The 22,756-nt window shown below is 39.3% G+C and overlaps 1 protein-coding gene and 1 long non-coding RNA gene across 3 annotated transcripts; one reads left to right on the top strand and one right to left on the bottom strand.

The window, feature by feature from the left end:
- Nucleotides 1-8,688: 8,688 nt before the first annotated feature.
- Nucleotides 8,689-19,933, top strand: slc17a8 (solute carrier family 17 member 8). Of its 2 annotated transcripts, none has more exons than XM_003440333.5 (12): nt 8,689-9,204; nt 11,035-11,290; nt 11,559-11,677; nt 13,191-13,305; nt 14,283-14,370; nt 15,023-15,109; nt 16,134-16,276; nt 16,502-16,651; nt 16,750-16,882; nt 17,706-17,816; nt 18,239-18,366; nt 18,723-19,933. In XM_003440333.5, the coding sequence occupies exons 1-12, from the start codon at nt 9,107-9,109 to the stop codon at nt 19,050-19,052; spliced, it is 1,758 nt and encodes a 585-aa protein (XP_003440381.1). In that variant the 5' UTR covers nt 8,689-9,106; the 3' UTR covers nt 19,053-19,933. The 2 variants fall into 2 exon arrangements, with proteins under 2 accessions (XP_003440381.1, XP_025764729.1); XM_025908944.1 differs by lacking the exon at nt 8,689-9,204 and adding an exon at nt 10,505-10,880.
- LOC112847361 (uncharacterized) lies at nt 14,388-22,382 on the bottom strand. The gene is made up of 4 exons (XR_003220875.1): nt 21,739-22,382; nt 21,473-21,635; nt 18,646-18,831; nt 14,388-14,510 (listed from the first exon to the last, which is right to left on the bottom strand). It is a non-coding gene; the product is annotated as an uncharacterized LOC112847361 (long non-coding RNA).
- Between the last annotated feature and the right edge of the window lie 374 nt (nt 22,383-22,756).

Here is a 22,756-nt window from a genome sequence, read left to right as displayed (position 1 = left end):
AGTTAATTAGCTAAAATTCCAAGTTTAGGGAGGGGGTTCGGAGCTCAAAAAGAAATCTTAATAGCAAATGAGCATAAAAAAAAGCTTATTAATAAAGTGGCTCAGCTAGAGCGTCTGACAGAGTCCCCCCAAAGAGAACAAAAGTTGGTTTTAAAGTATGTTTAGTTACCTAATTTAATGAGATAAATGAGATAAAATGAGATTTAGCCATTACCCCGATAGTTCCTCTTATTAATAATACTTCATATTTATTACTGCATCTGTTTTACACATTTTCCTTTCCATAGTAAGTGTGTCACACTGTTACACAAACACAGTGATGTGGGTTAACTCTAACTGCAACCTCTGAGTTAACCAGGTTTAAAATCTGGTTGACTTAGAAGCTTTCTTCAAATTCTTTGCAATGGTGATGATGTGACAAGATTACCAAGCATCCTAACAAGTGATCCAGATGTGGAGGAATCATCAGTGAATGCTATCATGAGATGTATTATGGTAAATGGACTGATTCTTATATGCCTTATCTACTCTGCTAGAGCATTCAAAATGCTTTAAACAACATGCCACATTCACCCATTCACACGAGCACTTTCTTCTATGCTTTAAGTGCTTTCTATCTTTCTATCTAGGCCAGGGGTCAGCGACCTTTAACACCCAAAGAGCCATTTGGACCCGGTTTCCAAGCAAAAGAAAACACTGGGAGCCGCAAATACTTTTTGACATCTAAAATGAAGATAACACTGTATATATTGTTATTGTTTTTTTACCTTTATGCTTTGTGTGAACAACTAAAGTAAGTAAGTAAGTAAAGTTTATTTATTACCGGTAAGCGCTTTTCACAGACAGGCAGTCACAAAGCGCTGTACACAAATATTAAAATAAACAATACAATCAATAGACATTATACACAATGTAAAAGATCTGTTACGCAGAGAGACGCGGTGAGGGAAACATCAGACTTCACTCTGTCTTAACTGAAGTAATTGCTTTATTGTCTCTTGCCAATATCATGCACATACAGACAGCAACGTCTCAAAATGGCCCCCAATCCATTTCCTGCTCCCTTTAAATACTCTAAAGACCACGCCTTCTCAATTCAGACTGGCCTATAAAAGAGCTGCAATTGAGGCAGGCCTCCTCTTTACTGGGAAAACAAGATGGCCACCACAGAGGTAACCTGCAAAACACTTTGTTACATGAATGCTTCCCAACAAGATCAAAATATAAATAATGTAAAGAATATAAAATACGTAGATTAACAAAAGGCTTGTTTGAACAGAAAAGTTTTTAACTGCTTTTTAAAAGAATCCACAGAGCAACTAAAGTGTGTTGCTTATGAAATCCATGAAGTGCTACAGAGAAAATTACATTTATTACATCTATTTATTTAACACATTTTGAACTCTTAAAGAAATATAACTAAAGGAAAGACGCTGAACTAAAATCATCCATGTAGCAAACAAAAACTGTTGTGAGCCGCCACCCTTATATCGCCTTTGGGCTTTTGGAGCCTTGACCTGACTTTTGAAAAGTAATTGGAAAAAATCACTATGCTGCTAAAAGATGAAAAATAGATATTTGCAAAATTCTGCCTAAATATGTATTTTTGTGGCGGGGCGTGGTCTGCAGTGCCGCTGCAGGGGAGTCGGACGCACCTGAGCGGCACCCGCAATCACGCGTCGCGCCCTTAACGTCTGTGATCTCTCTGCTGTTGTGTTGTCGGGCTGTGAGCTGAAAAGCTACAGCCGGCTGTATGCGTACAGCAACCGTATGTGAAAAGTGGTCAATAAAGAGATGCTGAAAAGCAGCGGGTCTGCCGTGGTATTAGTCACTTTTATCTTTACGCAGGGCTGTAAGCTGTCGTCTGTGAGGCGTGAGCGGTGTTTGCTTTTAACATCGTTCACGGTGGAGAATAGCTGCTGACATAATGTGGATCCGAAGATCCATAACTGGCATATCTGGGGTTGAAAGTCTTGATAGATGCACAGCGTTTCGGCGGGTATACCGGCTTCCGCGAGTGTGACGCTTATTTTGAGCGATGGAAAATAATAAAGTATAAGTTTATTTATATATTTTAATATCACAATAACTTTCCAATTTAGAACTACAAGTTAAAAAAAGAACTAAACACAAATAAAATACTTCCGCTAAATACTTCTAATTTATTTTCCCACCCGGAGCCGCAGTACAAGGACTAAAGAGCCGCAGGTTGCCGACCCCTGATCTAGGCATTCACACTCATATGGGTGCATCGGAGATAAATATGGGGCTAGTATCTTGCACAAGGATACCTGGCATGCAGACTGGGATAGCCAGGGACCAACCTTCTGATTAGTTAGTGACCTGCTCTACCTCCTGCACTACATCCACCACATCCTTTCCTTTGTCTTTACATTAGTTCAGAAAACAATTAACAAATAAAATAAAATATAACATATTGGATCAATTGATCAATACTCTTGTTAGTAAATATTCAAGAAAAATTGTGTATGTTTCTGTTCTGTGTCCTGTGTACTGTTTGTTTGTATATGTGTCTTTTTGGCTGCTGTTACAACCAAATTTCCCCTTGTGGGACAATTAAAGGATTATTCTATTCTTATTTATTGGACCCATTCTGGCTGTAAACATAGACATAAGACTTTATTACTCCCACATCAGGGAAATTCACTTGTTACATCAGCACATGGGACAAGAAAAGAAAGTGAATTAGAAATATATTAGAAAAATAAACATTGGGGGAAAAGGGGAAAAAATAGTGTATAAATCATCCGAAATACTATACTGTGTACAAATGATTACTATATACAGTGGATTTTTTTTGTGTCCATAAGTTGCAGTGGGAGTGATGATGCATAAACCAGTGGTTTTACAGAAAGGCAACCAGAGACAGTTTTCACACCCCCAATTAAATATACAAAAAACATTTTCCTCCACAATTTACATTAATATAGATTGGAGCAGATTATGAAATACCAAAGAATTTCACTTCAATCGTTATCAGAAACAGCCAGCTGTTATGTCAGTTATGTCTGTAACTTAGGTTCCCTGAAGAAAACAAACAAGGTACAAGATGTATAGTATGCAGGGCTCTAGAGTGCGACCAGTTTGGTCGCAAATGCGACCAAATTTTTCAGTGGTGCGACTAAAAAAAAAAAAAAAAAAAAATTTGGTCGCAAAAAAAAAATCTCTGCAACTCTCCGTGTGGTCAACAACAGACACACATTATGCCCCTATCGTGGACTAAACCAATCAGAGATAGTCAGGGGGTGGGACCTCTCTGATTGGCCGTGGTCCAGTTGAAAGTGCAGGTGGAAGAGAGAGGTGAGTAGCTTGAATAAAGCGATATCAATTCATTAACGGATTCCACACAAAGACATAAACACAGAGCGGACCCGACGCATCAGAATCAGCTTTGTCTTTCTCGGCTTTCTCACCCCACGGCCCGAACACGGACACGCTGTCGGAGCTTAGCGATTCTGATGCGTCGGGTCCGCGCTGTGTTTCCGTATTTTTTGCGCTGATTCTGAGCTGCAGGTTTTGTCTCTCCAACCAAAATTCGCCGAGCCAGCAGCAAAAGAAGCAGCAAACTACGCTTCACATTTGATCAATGTCGTCATGAATTCCCTCTTACTTTTGCTGTTTTGCTTCCACCACGATAAAAATCACCCTTCATGCACAGCTCCCTCTCTCTCTCTCTCTCTCTCTCTCTGTGTGTACTTCAAGAACAGTTTCCCGTCTCAAATCTGTTTTCTGCATTATTCATTCGCTTATTACCCACCAGTCTACTGTTGTTTACAGCGCTGTCGACCGCTGTCTTTTTCTTTTCTTTTTCTTTTTTTTCACTTAAATGACCTCGGACAAGAAAGCCTAATTTCTGCTGTTCAATACTGAAGAAATTTAAACTTTTTAAAATTATGCAAAATTGCAGAATATTGCAGAATATTTTTAAGGTTATCTGCTATAAAACGCCAGACCAGGAAAATCTCCTTCATGTTTTTCTGTGTTTTATTCTCAGTTACTTTGACGCAAAGGCATCTGCTGTGATGTTCACAATTCTGATGAAGTCTCATGTGTATCAGTACTGGTAAATGATCAGAATTATAATATTTCTGATCGTCTGAGGCTAAATTGAATCGAATCAGGACTTTGAGAACCGGAATCGAATGGATTATAGAAATCAGTGATGATACTCAGCCCTAGTGAGCAGCCTAGGCCCGACAGAAGTGGATGTAGCTGTGGGTAATAAGAAAAGATGAAAAGAACTATTGATAACTTTTGTGTTAAGTTAAGGCCTGATCCGTCTGAAATTCATAGCCAACACATTATATGCTGCAATAAATGCACTGCCCAAGTGTCCCCTCTCCCCACTGCCTTTCAGCAGCAGGCAGCAGCAAACAGGTCGTCAGAGGAGCCAAGATGATGATTAAGTTTAACATTTTCTACAATATTGACAAAGCAATTTAAGCACAAGTTTGTTAGTTAATAATTTAGAAATGAATATTGTCTGTATGGACTTCCCACCCAAAGAAAGTGCACATGTAAAACTGCGGTGTTAAGCGATGCGGTTGAAAAATTTGAGTGCGCCTAACTTTTGTGCCGGTACGCCTAAATTTTTAAAGTTAGGCGTACTGGTGCGCCCATGTCAAAAAGTTAGTCTAGAGCCCTGGTATGGTATATCACACCCCATGTGTCTTGGCTGAAGACCCTTGGTGCTATATGCCAGTGAGTAAGCTTCTATAATCCAATGAGACAAGGTCTACCTCTGGTTGGATTAGCAAAGCAATCAAAAACTGTTCACACAATGCCCAGGGGTGCATTGTGGTCGATTTTGGAGAAGAACAGGAGGTAAACAGTTACTGCTCATTTTGGTATCAATCCGATACCAAATAATTACAGGGCCAGTATTGCTGATACCAAGTATTGCTGATAGCAACACTTCTTCACTAGGGGCTTGGGAGAGCCAATTCAGCCACCTGCGGCCTCCACACCAGCTTCTGAGACCAAGCCAGTGAGTCCTGTTTCCCCTGAACCTGAGGGACATCCATCCTCTGAGCCTGCTGTGAGACCTCCACAGCCCCAGCTTTTCACATCTCAGCCACAGGTCTGCGCACCATCAGGACCTGCTCAGCACGAGCTGGAGGTTGTCACTCCTGCATGTCCTGCCCAGCCATGGCATAGATACAGTTGGGTGTCATCTACTTAGCAGTGAAAATGTATGCTATACCTTCTATGATACTGTCTAAGGGAAGCATAATGTAAACATAATTGGTCCTAGCACAGAACCCTGTGGAACTACATAATGAAACTTGATGTGTGAGAAGGACTCTCCATTTACATAAACATGTCTGGCGTGTAAGTCTTCAACTCTGCTTCCTGGTCCCAACTCTGGATATCTGGAGGTGCTCGCCCGCTGCTGTTGCAGCAATGTGGACATGCTGGAGGACATCAGTCCAGTTCCTGGGCCTCCTTTATATCTGGTCATGATTTTTAGAAATGACCACTGCACCATCTAAAGTGGGATGGGCGCTGTGTCTCTTAACAAGACCAGGTTTCCTCCAGAAAGTTTCCCAATTATCTATAAAGCCCACATCATTTTTTTTGGGACACCACTCAGTCAGCAATTTAAGGAGAATATGCATCTAAACATGTCACTCCTGGTCAGGTTGGGGAGGGAACCAGAGAAAACTACAGAGTCTGACATTGTTTTTGGCAAAGTTACACTGATTTAACTAATTTTAGTGACCTCTGGGTATCATTGCTGCCAATGTGAATTATTATCCATCCATCCATCCATTCGCTTCCGCTTATCCTTTCCAGGGTCGCGGGGGGCGCTGGAGCCTATCCCAGCTGTCATAGGGTGAGAGGCAGGGTACACCCTGGACAGGTCGCCAGTCTGTCGCAGGGCCAACACACAGGGACAGACAACCATTCACGCTCACATTCACTCACACATTCACACCTAGTGACAATTTGGATTATCCAATTAACCTATCCCCTCAAACTGCATGTCTTTGGACGGTGGGAGGAAGCCGGAGTACCCGGAGAGAACCCACGCAAACACGGGGAGAACATGCAAACTCCACACAGAAAGACCCCGGCCTGATGGTGGAATTAAACTCAGGACCTTCTTGCTGTGCGGCAACGGTGCTAACCACCGTGCTGCCCGTGAATTATTATTATTTTACAGAAATTATGTTTATCCTTAGCCAGCAGTTTTACATTTCCATGTCACCTACACTGGCCTCTGAAGACAATTCAATATGGTTTCTGGTGTCTCTAGCTTCACATTTCTCAAAACATTTAAAATCCATAAAACAAGATTAAGGTAGAAGCTTGCTTATTATTCTTTGAAATGATGATGACATGGCAAACGATTTCCAAGCATATTGACAGGTGATCCCGATCAGTCCTCAGTAAAGGAGATGTCACTTCTAGGCTTAGGTGTTTCTCTCACTTAACCGCAAACCATCCTGAACCACATCCTGTCCTTTGGCCTTATGTGAGTTCATGGCAAAAAACAATTCACAGTTGAAATAAAATATGAGATAAAAGACTCGGATTAGATAGTGGTGAAGTAATAAAAATATGACATTCCCTTGTCAGTCTCCTTGTTCTTCTTGTTACTTATCGGCACTGTGCTGGCTGTAGACGTAGACTTTATTACTCCCTCATTGGGAAATTCACTTTTTGTAGCGGCACAAGGGGCAGGGAGAAAAGTCAATTAGAGATATATTGGATTTTTTTTTTTTTAAATAAACAATAAAAAAAAGTTTACTGCCAAAACACTATACTTGGTCATTCAGTGATGACCCTCCTGTTCTCCAGATTGTTATCCTGAGATACAAATCCAACAATGGCTGTATCATCAAACTTTGGGTGGACTTATACATACATGGTCCAGTGTATAGAGTGTAAAGAGGAAGGAAGAGAGCACCATCACCTGAGGGCCCCCGTGCTACATACCACCACTTCAGACACACGATTCTGAAGCCTCACATACTGTGGTCTCTTGATGATGTAGAGTCAATTGCTCATGCAGTAACATCACGGTCAACTCCTGCTCCTTTCAGCTTGTCCCTCAGCAGTGCCAGTTGATTTTTGCTTAAGAAAATGAAAAAGTCAAAAAATACCACCCTTACAGTGCTTCCAGGACTCTAGAATCTATACAGGCGGTAAATGAATGCATCATCCATCCTAATTTCAGGACAGTAAGTGAACTACAGGAGGTCCAGCTGCATGCCTGCCAGAGGTCACATGTGACAGAGGATGCTGATTTTAAATAACTTCCTTCACAAATGAAATTTAATCATCAGCCACTGACTAGTAGTTTGTTTCTGACAAGTAATGGACTTGTCAGATTTACAAATTTGGACTAAAATCATTTGCAAGCTTCCAGGAATCTGTGATGTTTTTCAGTGTTGACCCTGATGAAGGCCACAAGCCGAAACGCGTTGGTCAATTTTTAAAGTTGTTCATCTTCCCTTAAGTGTTGCTGGAGTTCCTGCATTGTGAATGTTTTTCAGTGTGGACAGGACTGGAAAGTTTTTTTCTTTTATGTGAAGATAAGCATATTGAGATGTAAATTCAACAAACCCTGAGGAAAATTATGTATAAGATTGATCTCACAGTGAATTCATCGGTGTACACATACATTACTTTTGTCTGACGTTAGTTCCCCATTCTGGCCACTAGGTGGCAGAAATGACTTGTTTAGAAATGGAGAGACGCCTTCATATTCAGAAATTTCTTTCTTACGTCCAAGATGAATCAACAGTATACAGTTTTATCTGAGAGTTTAGATATTTTTACAGATATTATGTTTGGAATATTCTGTTGTAGTCACCCCATCGGTCATGCATATCTTGTTTCTTTATTATTATTATTTCTTTAGATCGAGTTATAACAAAAAAAAAAATGTAGTGAGACTAATAAGGATTATTATATCATCAATCAACCTAAAAATTCCATCATAAAATGTTAATAAAAACATACAAAATCTGAAACTAGGAGCTACGACATTTCTTGTAAAAGGAACATTATTTGTTGAAAGAATTTCACTGGGGGCTGAGCTCTTACTCTATGTATGCACTAAATAAACAGCATGAGTGCCAGAACTACCCTGTTCAGTCACTTTTCAAGAGTTATGACAGACTCTCTGGGTTCAGGCCCACACCCACCAGTCTGCTGTTTAAATTTTAAAATCTCACTGTATTTGTTTTTAAAATGCTGCATATTTAATAGTGGGCAAAGAAGAAAATTCACTCTCACGCTCACACAATAAGTATTTCACAGAAATGCCCATTAGTGTCCAACGGGTTAGAGATATGGTACTGTTGCATGCACCAGTGTTGTTGCAGCAGTTCTTATTTCCTTTACTTCTTCATAAATGCATAAAATTTAGGCACAAAACTGGCAGAGAACAGGATGCAAAACCCGATCCTCGATGGCTCTGTCTTAGGTTTCAGCTGCTCCCACTTTACACCACACCAGTCCAGTTACTCCTGTCTCTCCTCAGTGCAACATGTCAAGCTCATTCATATTTAATAGTTTGTCCACTGGCCTACTATCAGATGAACCCAAGTAGCTTCAAGGGGTGGTGCAGGGAGGTGATGATGAAGATGATGATGTGTAAAAGCGAGGGGCTGGGTTTTGAAAACCAGCTGCACCTGCCCCTCCTCATCAGGAATGGATAGGTTATGAGATGGAGAGGAGATCTAAGCAGCTCATTCAGTTCAGCTGCAGACAAAAAGGAGACCACAATGCCTAGAAACTAAAAAGTGGATTCTACCCTTTCATTTGCTTCCTGCCTCTCTGGTCAGTCCTGGATGGATTTCTCAGAGATGAAACAAGTTCCAGATGCTCTGACCAAACGGTACTTTGGAAACTGATGAATACTTTAGTATCCCATACCAAAACTCCTTCTTACCTCTGAGGGACTCCTGGTACCACTGAAAGGTGGAGCCAATCCTCAGTGCCACAAACTCAAGGAATGAGGAACAGCTTTTAGTGGATTTTTGTTTCCCTTCTCAGAACAAAGGGTGCTCTTGAGGTATCAAGACTCTGTTTTGGGATAAAAGGAGAGGAGAAAAAACCCCAGAGAACAACAATGCCTTTTGGTTTAGCAGGGTTGAAAGAGCAGGTGTTTAAACCAGGGAAGGAAGAGGTGAAGAACACAGTGGGAGACTCTCTGGGAAAACTGCAAAGGTGAGTGGAGTTTGAATGGTGAGCAGTGGGAAGAAGGCATGAAGTGTGTGTCTGTGCATGCTTTATAAGCTGCAATCTGCACTGCATGCATAAAGAAACTGTGGAGACTTTGTGAAAATGCTCAAATAAGAAGAATAAACATCTGCAGTAAGAGGGATGCAACACTGTGAGCGAGCACATTAAGCCTGGCATGTTCTCCCGAGATCCTGACGATAAATAAATATTTTATTCTTGTGCTTGCCAAGCAATGTCGATGATGTAATCACAGATTTTATTTTAAGATATTAATGCATATTTCATATCTGATACATATTTCACAGAGGGCTCTGTGTGTCTGTGTATGATGGAGGAATCTTCATGAATAAGGAAGATTAAAGGCATTTTAGGAAAATTTACATACATTTCCTTTAAAGTCTTTTTTTCTTGTGTAAAAGTGACAGATATTATGAACTGGTGGGAAAAGGAAACTCTTCACTTTTTAAAAAAAATTCTAAATTTCTAGACAATACACACAACAATACACAGAATTATCTAAGTGTGTGACAATGAAGTGAACATCTGAATTAGTTTGAGTGATGTCTTAATTAAAAAAAACAAGCAAAAAACACAAAAGATATACATGACAGGCTCCACACAGCTTTAAAAAGTGGAAGTCCATATATGGCAGTAACATTTGGTTAATGATGCCATTTGGTGAGTAATATAGAACCTATTAATCCATATTATAAAACAGATAAGAATTCGTTTTAGTTGGTCATATAATTGAGCTCCACCCAAAACCACCTGCAACACCAAAATTCAGTTTTGAAATAAATGCATGGTTACAATAACGTGCTCATATAATATTTATAAGTAGAACGAGTCAGAGGGGACATTTTTTGAGTACTTTCATGTTTTCCTGATAATGACTTCCTTTTGCTTTAGCAACATTTTAATTTCAGGACTTCAAATGCAATTTTGCAGTGTCGCAAACAACACATCTAATTCATTATATTTCAATATGGCAAAACTTAGAACACTTTAAAAAATGTTATTCCTCGAAATATTCCTCAGTGACTGTACGCACCAGCTGTCATCACTGTAGCTCCTCAATCACAAACACAGACGGCAGTGATGATAGATAGATTGTATCTATTTAAATTTATTTAAAATTTATTTAGTAATTTATGATCAATGGTCTCAACAGACTTCTCTAAATCTCTAAATACCCAAATGGCATATTCCTTATATTTTCAGTTACTCTATCAGCAGTCTCTATTAGTGCATGTTGTAGTTCTGTTAGGTCTAAATTGATATTGTTATTGTTATTTGTGATAAATTTACATAATCTTTTAAGTTTTTTTTTTATGTATCTTAGAGCATTGAGAGAGTGGTGAAATAGGCCTATAGTTTGTGAGTACATGTACATCTCCAGCCTCATACATTCGTACAATCTCGGCTGTTTCTCGCTGGAGGAGAACTGCTCTAAATAATAAATCTTCTGCAGGCAGATGAGAGGAGGGGGCGCTGAAAAGGTGGATCCTGGGTGGCGGAACAAGCAGAGGGGGATGCATTTGAAAAAAGCAGTTTGCTGACTTTCTTCTCCTTTTTCCTCTGCAGGATGTGGCTTTGTTACCGAGCTACTTTTGTCATCACATGAGTTACCAGGAAAATCCACACACAAAGCTGCATTCTGTGTAATCTCGTCTCAAACAAATTAAACTTTAACAGATTCCCATCGAGTCGAGTCCACGAGAAACTAAAATTATGAGAAGAATGTGGAGATAAAGAAATATATTTTTGAAGATGATATTTTGAACACACAACTTTTGACTGATTTTTGCTCTGCAGGAAAATAGATGGCAGTAATGTGGAAGAAGAGGACAATATTGAGCTGACAGAGGATGGGAGACCGGTGGCATCAACGCCACGCCCCGCGCCACTGCTGGATTGCAGCTGTGGCGGCCTGCCTAAGCGTTATATCATCGCCATCCTCAGCGGCCTGGGCTTCTGCATCTCATTCGGCATTCGATGCAATCTTGGTGTGGCCATCGTGGAGATGGTGAACAACAACACCGTCTATATAAATGGGACCCCGGTGCTTCAGGTAGAAGATCTCCGTATCTTTCCATCCCACCCCTAACAACATTGACAAAACTGCTGTCAAAAAACTGCCAGCTTCTCTGAGGCAATAATAAATGAAAAAACTCCAAAACATCAAACTGAAACACATCAACACATCTAAAAGCCTTTTATCTCTTGAATGGAGTACGCATGCATTTATTGTTTATGAGTTCACCACTGGATTTTAAGAAAATGAGAGTGATGTGTCTTTCATAAAAAGATTAATCTGTTGCATTTTCCCGTCTTTGCAGAAAGCTCAGTTTAACTGGGACCCAGAGACGGTGGGGCTGATCCACGGCTCCTTCTTCTGGGGCTACATCGTCACTCAAATCCCCGGTGGTTTCATCTCCAACAAGCTGTCCGCCAACAGGTCGAATACACTTCATGACTAGTCTCTGGTTTCACAGTAACATTGCAGTCCCTGCTTCACATCATTACTCGATTTTACACTTTTGGTCATGGAGAGAACAAGCAGTTTCATTATACTGCTTTGGAGCACTTGTGAATTAAAGAGTACCAAAAATAACTGTGGGTTGTTGACCACAGTGCATTATGGGGAAAAACTATGCTGTTTATAATGAAGATGAACTTGCTGCAGCCCTAATTATTTATGTTAAAGGCATTTATTATACCTGAATTGTGTATAGAAGAAATCCTTTTGAATGAAAAACTACTTAGACTGCTCTAAATGCTCCTTTTCAGGTTGTCTTTTTCTATTTTTTGGCACTCTGTGATGTCAGGGACAGAGGATGTGCCTAATACAGTCCTCTCAGGTGCACTGCTGTTTATGAAGGACAGCCGATCAGAAGAAATGTGGCTTTAAGTGACGAGTAAGCGAGCTAAAACAGCTTATTTAATAGACTGGATGCACTTAGGAACTGCCCCAGGCCGATATAAGTAAATAAGTATTATTGTAAACAATCACAAATCATACAAAATTATGCTAGAAGAGTCCAAGAATAAAAATATAGAATTCCAAGTGAGTATAACAGGTCCCCTTTAAGACAGGATCACAAGGAAAAAATCAAAAAAATCCAGTATTTTTATTCGGGTGCCTCCTCACTCCGCGTGGTTAAAGGGTTAACGCTGTACGGTGTGGTGAGCAGTGTTGATGGAGCAGATAGCAGTCCTGTAATAAAAGCTTCACAGGAAAAGAGGACACGCCACTGACAGAGTTAATAATGAAAGATCCTGCCTCTGATTTCTTTCTGAAACACCAGCCGCTGGAATATTACAAGTGTCACTTACACACTGTTTTGGAAACAGAGAAGGGGGGGTGAAGGAGAAAAGAGAGGGGGAGCTATAAGCGGCACTATGGCGATAAAGCAGAAACTTGTGGATTGAAGGGGATGTCTTTATCTGAGGCAGTGAAAGACAGAGGTGTGAGATATGTCTCATTATAAGGCCGACTGAGATGCTTTGACCGCCAGTTAGTGTGGAGACATACTGCCTGCCAATATCAGGCATCTGCAGCAGCTTTGCAAACACTGGGTTGCAAGTCTTTGTTTTGTTTTTATGCTTCACAGACCTTGTGGACCTTAATTGGATCCACGGTTTTCTCTTATATATTAAAAACAGACTCTATGAAAATACAGGGTTAAAGTTTGGAGAAATTAAAAGAAACAATAGGAGGTTTTTTTGCCCAAAAGATTTCATAAATGACTTGTCTGTGAAATGTATTTCTCATTTTAAACTGAGTTTCCAAGCAACCTGGCTCATTCTCTGCTTCACATCTTTATTCTAAACTTATCCAAAGCCTTGCTGGTTGTATCGAAAAAGTACAATTCCTGGAAAGTGTGTTTGATTATTATGAAGATTAAGTTATCCAGACTTACTCCTTTTCACCAATGGTACAAAATGATGACATTCCAGTTTTTCTGCAGGGTGTTCGGAGCTGCCATTTTCCTGACATCACTGCTCAATATGTTCATCCCATCCGCAGCCAGAGTGCACTACGGCTGCGTCATGTTTGTTCGCATCCTTCAGGGCTTAGTGGAGGTAAGAAGAGGGGGGGACCAAATGTGAGGGAAAACAATGAGTAGTCTGACAGAAATAGTTTGACATTTGTAAAAATTTGAATATTTGTTTTGTCGCAGCTTGCCTGTTTCGGTATGGAGAAAACAAAATGTACCAGATGTTTATGTGAGGTGCAAACTCTTTGCGTTTTTACTCGTCAGCATTGAGGCTGAACTATTTCGCTTTGCTGGCACCAGAAGTGGGCATGTTTAAATTGGGGGGGGGTGGAAGGCCAAGTCATAAGCAAACACTAGCAAGATAGGGTAGCATTGGTCTAGCCATAGGCTCTAATGGGTGTATCACACAGATATACGGTGCTCAGTAAAATAACATTAAATGCTGTAATTTAACCTCTGGACTTTTTGGCTATGTTAACAAAATGTACTCCAAATGACTCAGTTAGAAATGCTCCAACTGGCACCAACACAAAAATAGAATTGAGAGGTCCAGTTAAACGACTAAATGATAACTGTGAGCTTTACAAATGTGAGTGTGTGGGTAGAATTTTCTACCTTGGGTTTATTTTTCAACTGTGGAGCTTTCTGTTCTATTCAGAAGAAGATTTGAGCCAATGGGGTAAAAAAAGAAAGTAACTTATGACTTTTTTTTGCGAAAAACATCAGAAATCTGACTTTTATCACAGTTATCGGACAAAAGTAAGAATTCTGAGAAAAAAAATAACCCCAAAATATTACTTCAACGACCCTAATACTCTTGGTTTTTGCACTAACCCAAGTTAAAATCTATCATCTGTCATCTTTAGAGGAACTACACTAAGCATTTAACCAGTTTCTGGCTTTTTATTTACCGTACTTATTTAAAGAAGATTATCAGTCAAATGATCAAACTCACTGCAAAAAAACAGAGAATGTTACCCAAAATGTCAAACTATTGCTGTGAAGCATTTCCACCTTATCAGTCTTTGATCTTTCCCAACTCCCACGCCATGTCCCTGCTAGGGTGTTACCTACCCAGCATGTCATGGGATGTGGTCCAAATGGGCGCCTCCTCTTGAACGAAGTCGACTGGCGACAACTTCATTCTGTGGTGGGTGATGCCTCTGATTTTTCTTGTGAAAATTGTCTGCGGATTCTATTTGTGCTACACGTGTCACACAATCGGCCAGCAAATGGACGTGAGAGAGCTCACTTTTTTGTTTCGCAGATCCGGTCCCCTTGTTGTGTCTGCTGAAATTAAATAACCATGTTGCACTTTAAATTGGTACCATGACAACCCATGCATCAAAACACTCTTGACATTGTCTGCAAATGAGCACAGCTCATCTGGGTAATCTGAAGGAGCTTCTCCCTCTATTCATCTAAATGAAGTGTCACCTTGCTCACTGTCCAAAAGCACTCTCACGCTCCCAGCTCTATTCAAAACAACAGCGTTCATGAATCTGTCAGATAATAGAAAACGCACTAAAACACCCTCTCTGTAATGGCAGTGTTAATGACTGATTTTGACAGTATTTATTCAATGAAACTAATGTGTTTCTTTGATGTTTTTGTTGACACATCTTCATTGTACAGGGTAGTTTTGTTGTGTTAGAGTCATTGCAGCAACGATTTAGGTTAGGCCTTGTTTAAGATTGCGTAAGGGAAAAAATGTGCAAGAAGCAACATCAAACATCATATCTGAATTTCACAGCTGGAATGATAATACATTGGCAATAACATCTGACATCCATTGTTCCCAGGATCCTATGCAGGAGCAGTGATCGCCATGCCTTTAGCCGGAGTGCTTGTTCAGTACGTCGGCTGGTCTTCAGTCTTCTATGTTTATGGTAAAACTGATGTTTGATCATTGTAAGAGTGAAATATCTATTCAATAAAACATAAGAAATGCTTCAGTCTTGAAGAAAAAAAAAAGTACGTCCTCTGTCAATTCTAAGGTTTAAGGTTTTTATGCATAAAAACCCCGTCACGTAGCACTACAGAAACTGTGTGAAAAACAAAAAACTTATCAGTGGGTAAGTAGCTGCCAGCGCTCGATTAACTGATGTTTGGCACTGTGCTGGTCTGGTGTTTTAACACAACGGCAAGGAGGAAAGCAATCAGCAGAGAACTGCTCACCCTTTCTAAAAGTTGTAAAAATCAGACTTTGGAGCTGCCAGATTGTCACTTTATATCGAACAGAATCTAAAATCTAAAAATCTATTAGTTAACAATGTATTAACATGATTCACTGCAGACTCAAACGAAAATTAGAAAAGGCCTTCATTATTAAATGGTTACCAATATTTATAGGTAGATTATTAGAGCAGATGAAAGGTGTGAAAATAGTAATATGCTGTTAGTTAGACATTATTAGGTCTATATGAATTAAATGAATGGCTGGATAGACTCTAAATGAGTTGTTAAAAGCACAGTTTAGTGTCATGAAAAGTGGCTTTAATCATCCTTGACTGTCACGCTGTTCTCTGGCGTTTTTATGCTTTGCACAATAAGCCTTATCTGCTCCGCTTTTGAGTTTGATTGGAATGATTAGCACTCACATCAAATTCACACTTTGGCAAACGTGTTTTAATAAAAGAGCTACTCTGGTTCTGATGTGATACCATCTCATGATTTATTGATGTAAATTAACATTTTCCTGTCTGGGCTGTATGACTCACACTTGTTTCATTTTTTAATAATGAGAAATTCTTGTGGTCCAAAGGAGGTCTGGACTTGGAGTAATTAATCTGTCCTGCCCTCAAGCTACTCTTTCATACTTTACAAAGTCTTTGATACCAAGATAAGCTTCTCTAAGGGTACATGTGTACGAATGCATAAATTCACCTGTTGCCACTGTTGTTTTGTGAAAAGGTGTTTTTGGGATATTATGGTACACGCTGTGGCTCCTGCTGGCTTATGGAAGTCCTGCTGACCATCCCACAATCACAGACGAAGAGAGGATGTACATAGAGTCCACCATCGGTGAAACAATGCACAAACTGAGTGTAACCGAGGTGTGTCTACAGCATCTATTTTGACACACACATGCACACACAACAGAATGGCTGAACCCTATAAATTAAAGCTGAAACTCTGAATTTTGATCACATCTTGTTTGATTTAAAATCCAACGTGGTGGTGTACCGAGGAGAAACTACAAAAACTGTATCACTGTCCAAAAATTTAGGGCGCTAACCATCCATAAACAGCACACACTGACTCCTCTTCTCCAATTATAGAAATTCAAAACTCCGTGGCGTCGCTTCTTCACCTCCATGCCTGTCTATGCGATCATTGTGGCCAACTTCTGCCGGAGCTGGACCTTCTACCTGCTTCTCATCAGCCAGCCAGCATATTTTGAGGAAGTATTTGGATTCCCCATCAGCAAGGTTGGTCTCACAATAACAACCATAGTTACAGAAAATGTCCACAAAGACCCATTCAATATTTCTTAGGTCTGAAATATTCTAACCTTAATAACATACAGGTGGGGATCCTGTCTGCTGTCCCCCACATGGTGATGACAATCGTTGTTCCTATTGGAGGACAGCTGGCTGACTTCCTACGCAGCAACAAAATCATGTCTACCACTAACGTGAGGAAACTCATGAACTGTGGAGGTACGTCAGTGTAAACACATCGTATTTCTGTTAATCCCAACTGTCTGACTTTGGCAATTTGTACTAAATATAAAAAATCATAGAAGAAAGTCATTTTCTGTAATGATTTACTGTTTGGTCATTCCTACATTTTTTTTGAACCCCGTAAAAAATATTTTTTTAAAAATGCCAGAAAATTCACATTTAAAAAAAAAAAAGAACCATCTGACATATTTGTTTAAAAAAGTAATTTTCATATATGACTTTTAATTTGCACCATATTTGCTGGCATTTAAAAACAAAACAAAACATTGCTTAAAAACATATTGTGCAATTTATTTAGGTTTTTGTCAGGGGCAAAAAATCCAACACCTATAAAATATAATATACTCTGTGTTAATTTTGGTCACCTGTGGCATAAACCGTATGTTGGGTGGTGGTCTTGTTAAGCACTGCAAATAATACTAATATAAAAGAATTATTTTACAAATAAAACATAGTGCACGCTAGAGCCAGGACTGATCCAACTTTTAAAATTGTTAGCCTATAACACAACAACATAATAAATTACTGGAAAAAATAGTATGAAAAAGCATTTAATTAATAGTTTCTTTCATTTTGATTTAAGAAAGCGACACTAACATATCCTTTCGACCACCCTATGCCGAACATGTTTCTATATTTTCCAGTATTCCTACTTGAATGGTGACACTGGCATTCCCTCTAGCATTCCCATTTTTTCCTTTAGGTCAGTAGGTTGGGAAGCTGGGGATACATTTCTTACAAAGACCTGGTGTTGTGTAGTTTATAATGTGATTAATTAATAAAAAACGTTTTCTCACAGGGTTCGGTATGGAGGCTACTCTACTGTTAGTGGTCGGGTTTTCGCATACTCGAGGGGTCGCCATCTCCTTCCTTGTGTTGGCTGTAGGCTTTAGTGGATTTGCCATCTCAGGTATTTGACGTTTAGTGTTTTGCTTTTAATTTAAGACTTTGAGGTTGACTGATTGATAAAGGTGTATGAAAGGTGTGCAGGATGTTGCAGATTTTTATTTGACTTGTGTCTTATATTGCTTTTTCAGTATTCTGAAAGACCTTTCAAAAAGTTATTACATCTTTACCGGCCACAGCAGGAAAGCTGTGTACCTTGTGATCATATCTGTTAACAGATATGGTCAATTTAATAGCAGTAAAACAAAACAAGCATGCACGATACAGTTGGAAAACCTTAGATTTATGGCTGGGGTCAAAATGATTTGTATTTTTTGACCAATAATGTGAGTCTGAAGGAGGTTTAGGCACACAAAGTATTCAAATGCCATAAAAATGAGAATTTGTGTTATAATTATGTTTACACTGTGTGCACTGTGTTGTCAGGTTTCAATGTCAATCATCTGGATATTGCTCCTCGCTACGCCAGCATCCTGATGGGTATTTCCAATGGGGTGGGAACGCTGTCTGGAATGGTGTGCCCGCTAATTGTTGGCGCTATGACTAAACACAAGGTGTTTTTCCCTTCTATAAAAATATAGTTTGTTTTTCTTTGTCTCCTATTCTAAAATATATACACAGAACATTACAGGACGCACAGACAATGTTTTTTCCCATTTCGTATATAAATGATATGAGGAATGAGTGTTTTGTGGCTCATTGAATTGCTGTATGTAATCTTGCACCTATCAAAGGATACTGTTAAAAATTTATGGCAATGTTAAATTTATTATACGCATTGCAACTGTAGGACTTTCAGTGCCATGAGTAAGGGAGCTGATTTACAGCATTACCTCAGTGGTGCATCATTGAAATATCAGTAATTCTTCCTCTGACAGAAAATTCATTGACTCTCTTCATCTCCCTACAGACTCGTCTGGAGTGGCAGAATGTCTTTGTTATTGCAGCCATGGTGCATTACTCAGGGGTCATCTTTTACGCTATCTTCGCTTCAGGAGAGCAGCAGGAATGGGCCAACCCTGAGAGCACAAGTGAGGATAAATGCGGCATTATTGATGAGGACGAGCTGGCTGAGGAGTCAGAGCTCACTAGCGAGAACATGGTGGCTCCCAAAAAGAGTTACGGAACAACACACAATTCATCTGGTCGAAAACAGGGCTGGAAAAAGAAGAGAGGAGTTACCATGCAAGAGGAGGAGGAGCATTATGAGAACGGGGACTACCAGGAGCGGTACCAGTGAGACGGCACGAGGGACAAAGGACTTAAATTTTACAAAACTGATCTGTGTCAGAAGCAGCAGCATCATATGTACCTCAAGACACCATCCTCTTTTTTCATCCTTGGTCAGCACATCCATTCAACTGTGATATATGAAGATTAATTTAAAAAGAAATTTCCAAACTGCTAAACTACAACTTTTTTAAAATCACAAACCACCTGATACAAAATGAACCATCAATATCTGCTGATAAAGTGACTCTATCATGACATGTATTGTAAAGTAATAAGCTTAATAAACCATAGAAACCACAGATCAAAACCAATGGTTCAACTAGTTCTGTGTTAAAGGAACATTAAATACACATATCAGCTTCTACCCCTCCTGCACCCTGTCCTGATCCTGTTTTTGCAAATCTATCTGTGCAAACCATGACTCAGCTTATGTAGCTTACTTTGATATGTGAAGGGTTTGTGTCAGCTATGCAATGTGAAAAGAGGCGCACTGCCAGAATGTATCGATGGGTTTGACAGCAGATCATAGTTAATGTACCGAGTCTTACTGTTTTTGTTGCTTGTATGTATTTGCTGTTGCTGAATGACTGCACCCTGCTCGCTCTCTTTGTCTGAACCAGTCTTAGTTCGCCATCTGTTTGTGATGCACTAATATATCAGCTTCATTATTTATGGAGCTCTGAGCTCATAATGGGACAAATAGTTGGTGAGTTCAGTTTCGTGACATTAATTGTTCTTCTGATGTTTTGGCTTTTTGCATTTTCTCAGTGTTTGATAAATGGAGACCCAAGTTTGTTTCTAACAATGTGCAGTAAGGATTCACTTTAATCCTAAAACTATATGGAAAATTTGCACTTGCTGTTCATCATTATTACTCCTAAAAGAGAGGAAAAAAAAACCCCCTGTTTTGTATAGTAAATGATTATCATATTGTTTGAGAGAATACACGTAATTCACACACAAACAGACCTGACATGCAATAAACTACATTTCTATTCAGTGTTGAGATTACTGTATATGCAAAAATAGCATGAATTTGTTTAACATTTCATGATACTTGCATGCATTCATACTAAACATAAGTGGATTTTAAACATACTGGAAATACAGGCTAAGGATGATTAGCCAAGCTAGCTAAATGTTGACAATACATTGTATATATATAAAAATGGGCATAGCTAATATGACATCACCCATTGGCTTGTAGACAACTTTCAAACCTTTAGCTTGGCTGTGACAAAACCAGAAGTATCTGTTTACACAAAAGGGTGGAGAGCTATGTTATCAATTAATGCTACCTAGCTGTACTGGTACCTGCTAATTACTACAAGCTAACCTTTCCTACGCACTGGAAGCTGGCAGTCATTCCGGATTCCCTAGGTAACTCTCTAATTTATTTACTATCAGGTCAATTTAATTCAGTTCAGTTTAGTCTTATTTATGTAGTGTCAACTCAGAACAACTGACATCCCAAGATGCTAAATATAGTAGGTAAATCAACAATATTCATCATTCTTATAAGATAGTTATATGAATACAGTTTCAATCGCTTGCCTGGAAATGCAAGCAGTTTTTCTAGCCTTAGTCACTTGATGTCATGGAAACTCTTTCCCTTTCTCAGATAATTGCATTAAAACACAATAACCCTGCAAACACAGACAAGGGATCAAATTTAGCGACTTGAATTTGCTGAAGTTTAGTTTCAGATTAAATTAAAACAAAACAAAACATACTGTCAGTATGTTTGTTTTTAATAAATCTAGGCATTTTAACATGGGGGGTTTCAGGATTTCCTAGCTCCCTTGATTTTTTTTCTTTTTTAAAAAACCTAAAACACTTTAAAAATGTAATGAATCACAAATTAACCAGAGAGGGACTTGAAGCTAAAAATATTTTACATTTTAATCATAACACAACTGGCAGTGGCACTCGAGGGAAAGTGATGTAATCACCAAAGTCAACAGACTTCTTGGAAGTGCTGATAGTAGATAATATCCAAACATATTTTTGCCTCTTTTAACTTCATGTAAACTCTATATCATTAGGTTTAGTTAAATTTGTGTCTACCCAGCTCCTTGATTAATTATTCTTTAATTATTATCATTAAGCAAAGTGTGCAGTCTCTGTATTTTGATTCTCATTATTTGACAGAATATGCTGTTCCTTATGGTGCTCGCTTATGTCAGCTTGCTCAAATGAGACATTTTTGAGTATCTCTAAGATGGGTCTGTGTTCCATCTCACTGTAAACATCCTTTGTCTTATCTCTCCGCCTGCTTTATTTACACCCCCAAACATAATTGCTGGACAGGATGTTCATTGCCAGCATGTTAGCCTCTCTTGTATGAGCTATTCCCCCTTTTATAACACTTAATTAATGCTATGTGTGATTTGCCTTCAAAAAGTCCAATGATCCAATGATTATTACCTTTCACATGGTGATAAGACATTTCAAGGACTGTGGACTTTGTTGCTGGTCAGCTGTGCAGGGATCCAAAGCTCTGGTGAATATGCGGCCTGTTATGTCACTTATGACACCAAGGTGTGCCTCTGTTGCATTATTGCATGCCAGCCATAATGACACAGTCCATCTGGAATAAGAAACAAAACACCGTAAGGAATGACAAAGCCTAATATCTGTTGGAGATTGGCATATTATAAACTTTAATCATTTTAAAGTAACATTGCCCATACTTATAAGAGCTCTGAATATTACAGACATATGCAACTTATGTTTAGTGGAGTTATTTCCATCCATTTACAGTCACAGCTGCTGGCTCATTCTTCACATGCTCTTAAACACAGAGCAGATAGTCCACAAACAGTCAGCAGCCAATGGCAAAGGTTCTGTTTATTTCAAAGAGACTGTCTGTTGACTCAGAAGGGCCTCTTTGGATGGAGCAACAACCCATCAATGATTAAACTTGTTTTGAGGAAAACTAAGAATTATAAAGAGAAGAAAATTTTCCAGTGTGCATGCTCGTCTTAGAATGTACACAGACAATAGGGCAGGTACCCTGGGGTCTGCGGAGTGCCAAAACAAACAAATCTGGTGTAGACTGGTACTGCATGCTCCAATGACATGATAAAATGGGTAGAATCAGTTCAAGGACAGATAGGAGCTATTGCCACACATTTGCTTTCAGAAGTTTTCCATTATACCTCAATTTCTTTTTGCACTCATGAAAATATTGTAAAAGAAAACAAACATTTCCCACAAAACACACAGCTCTCCCCGGCTTTCATTATTATTACAAGTAAACTGTTGGATGATATTAACAGACATCGCTTATACTCAGCCGGCTCCCACTCATACCAGTTTTTGTGTCATGCTAATGACTGGATATGGCTCCATGTGTGTGATGTTTGTGTATGTGGGTGGGAATTCATGTGGTAGCCTGTTGTCTTATTCAGATAAAGAGGGATTTGGCTTGGATAGGGAGGAGGGTTAATTAATAACCACCATCCATTTCTCCCTGACCCCAACTTAGTCACACATGGTCTCACTGATGTCCAGGCAACAGCAGCTTAATGTTCATTAGAAAGTATTGATGGAGTTGTAGCTCACAGCGTGGATATTCCCCCCTCCCAAACCAAAAAAAAGAAAAAGAAAAGAAAAAGTCACAGGAAGGAAAAATTCTGCAAGAAGGAAGTCAACCTCTGCTGCCAAAGGGAAGGTAAGATTTGTGAGATTGAGAATGAACATATTTTT

This window comes from Oreochromis niloticus, linkage group LG7 (assembly GCF_001858045.2).
Source record: "Oreochromis niloticus isolate F11D_XX linkage group LG7, O_niloticus_UMD_NMBU, whole genome shotgun sequence".
Taxonomy (NCBI): domain Eukaryota; kingdom Metazoa; phylum Chordata; class Actinopteri; order Cichliformes; family Cichlidae; genus Oreochromis; species Oreochromis niloticus.
This window is presented reverse-complemented; position numbering and strand designations above follow the sequence as displayed.